This window comes from Rhinoraja longicauda, chromosome 16 (genome assembly GCF_053455715.1).
Source record: "Rhinoraja longicauda isolate Sanriku21f chromosome 16, sRhiLon1.1, whole genome shotgun sequence".
Lineage (NCBI taxonomy): Eukaryota > Metazoa > Chordata > Chondrichthyes > Rajiformes > Arhynchobatidae > Rhinoraja > Rhinoraja longicauda.
Genome location: NC_135968.1, coordinates 37,752,305 through 37,754,804, shown reverse-complemented (window position 1 = coordinate 37,754,804; position 2,500 = coordinate 37,752,305). Strand labels below are relative to the sequence as shown.

At 33.8% G+C, this 2,500-nt stretch overlaps 1 protein-coding gene across 7 annotated transcripts in view; it reads left to right on the top strand.

The window, feature by feature from the left end:
• ebf3a (EBF transcription factor 3a) overlaps window positions 1–2,500 on the top strand; it is a 125,954-nt gene that overhangs the window by 108,811 nt on the left and 14,643 nt on the right. For all 7 annotated transcript variants that reach the window (XM_078413642.1, XM_078413643.1, XM_078413646.1 and 4 more), the window contains one exon: window positions 190–278. In XM_078413642.1, coding sequence (XP_078269768.1) covers window positions 190–278 — 89 coding nt within the window. The remainder of the gene's footprint in view (window positions 1–189; window positions 279–2,500) is intronic.

The following is a 2,500-nucleotide window of genomic DNA, read 5'->3' as shown; positions in this document are numbered from 1 at the left end:
TAAAAATCTACATAAAGCACCCTTTCAGCAATTATAATGTTGGAAAATATACCATACAAGGATCTAGTCTAAATGTTATTTTGCTTTTTTAAAGTAAGACGCATGGTCAGTGATGATAACAACAAGATTTAATAAGTGTTTTTAACTGGATATTTTTTCAATTAAATTAACTCTTCTGAATATTTGCAGCTCTAAATGAACCAACCATAGATTATGGATTCCAGCGGTTGCAGAAAGTCATTCCCAGACATCCAGGTGATCCTGAAAGGTTACCAAAGGTCAGTACCTGCCTTCAGAAAAGGAAATATGCAAAGATTATTTTGTGTGAATTCATATTTGCCGTTTCCAACATGTATAAAATCAATCGGTAACATAATTTTGGGCGGTGGGAGGGAGGAGGGAGGAGGGGGTAGAAAGGGGAGGGAGATGGTGGGTAAAGGTGTAAGGGAACTACATTAATGAGGATAAACCCACCTAGGACAAAGAATACATTTACTGGAGATGTTTTTCATTTCAGCGGCAAGAATGTGAACTTTATGCATTGTGAAATAGTTCAATTAAACATTTTCCACTCCAGTAAGCTATAGTGATTTTATCTACGCTACTCCATTCTGATCTATGATTATTTGACTCTTGTTTCCTTTTCATTTTCTGAAACTTGATTTGGTTTAATCTTTTGTTGACAAAGCTTTTGTCTAAGTCCATGTGTTGTTAGAAGGCTAACAAATGAAGCCCACACATTAATATTGAAAGCATTCTCATTTAATCTCAAAAGGAGAAATGTTATTGACGACACATGCAATGAATCCAGATCAAAGTATTTTCATTTTCATGTACAGAATGAAAAGATAAGGAAATTTTGCAATTTTCATTTTTTAATGCTTTTTTTTTTTAACATCCATAGTTAATAAAAAAAACATTTAATGCCCGTTTTACAAACGTAAAACCACTGAGCGGGGTTATAACTAATCAGTTTATTGCAAATTGTTATGAGTAAACACCAAGGGCACTTTTGAAGTTTAATTGAAATGGCAAGATCTTTTTCTGAAAAAAGTGTTCTGAATTTCCAGAAATTGCAGTTCAATATAAAGCTCATAGAAACAGTTTAAAACGTTCATTGTTGGTGTATAAATTCAAATAATTTGTTTCTTATCTTTAAAATGTTATTTTATGTTAACGTGGGAGGAAAAAAGTAAGAATTTCATCTCTTCCTAACTTTACGTGCAATTGTTAATTGAAAATAATTTGAGTGCTTTGAACATTGGTGTTCCTGCATCACATTTTATGTTTTGAGATTTTACAATCTGCTGCGTCGTTGGTAAAAGACAAAGGGATAAAGTATGCTTCTAAGCTGTATAAAGCGCGATGCAAGATTTAGCATGTGCATTTTTTACAGGCTTAGAACATGACAGGCCAGTTAGCGTATACCCACAAGTGCTGCATTACTTAGCTCTTTTAATTCAGGTGAAGCAGTATTGTTCAGGCTTCACACAAAACGATCACTGGATAAGATGAAATCTAGCAGTTTCAATAAACAACATAAATATTTGATTTTGTTCTAATGGACCCAAATGTGGAGTTCAGCAGCATGTAAATTAAACTGCCAAGCGATTCATCATTGTTAAGCCAGCCGTCTGAGGTTGGTTTGCAAGGGTCATAGCAGCTTCCAAGTAAAATAGCAATTGGCCCCAACGTATATTTTAAATGAAACAAGAACTGGGACAAAAAAAAAATCACCATGGAGCATTGCAAACAGTGTAAAAAAAAAAACAGAATTAAAAGATATTTGTTTTAAGAACGTGAATTGTATATCTCCCTAATGCCGAGAAGTGGCGAGAGCTCCTTCCACCATGACTTCAGCCTGGAGTTGATAATATTACCACAATATTGATTTTTTTTCAGCAATTTTTTTGAAGATCCGTAATGCACGTGGTCTGATGGATAATTGTACTGCGACAGAAAGCCAATACTTTCTGCATGTATTGCTTTGGACATACACTAATAATGTTGCTATAGTGACAAGAAGTTGGGCCGAATTGAAGTTTACCTCCTAATTTTAGACAACATCAAAAATGAGCTGACTGACCCTATGGGAGTGGCACAAATAGGCAAATGTTATACACAAATCCAATGAAAACAAAGCAATAAGAAAAGGCATTCAAGTGCTAAAAACAAAGATTGAAAGGTATAGCTTTTAAGTGAACAGAGCCAGAAGAATTCTCATTCTTCTTAAGGCTTGTTTTAAGATTGCATAATTTAGGTCTACAATATATAATATTTTAACAAGCAGAAGATAGAAAAATAAATTATGTATTCTGGTCTGCCTTGACAAATTATATTTAATCTAAAGTGAGTAAGCAAAGGATGATTTTTCCAGCATAATTAATTGCACGCATTTCATCTTTTCCCCCTATTTCTAGCGGCGAACATGAGTCTATTATGTTTTCCTTTGTCTAATATACAAAAATTTATTTGGAATGCATCCATGTTGAGCAATTAC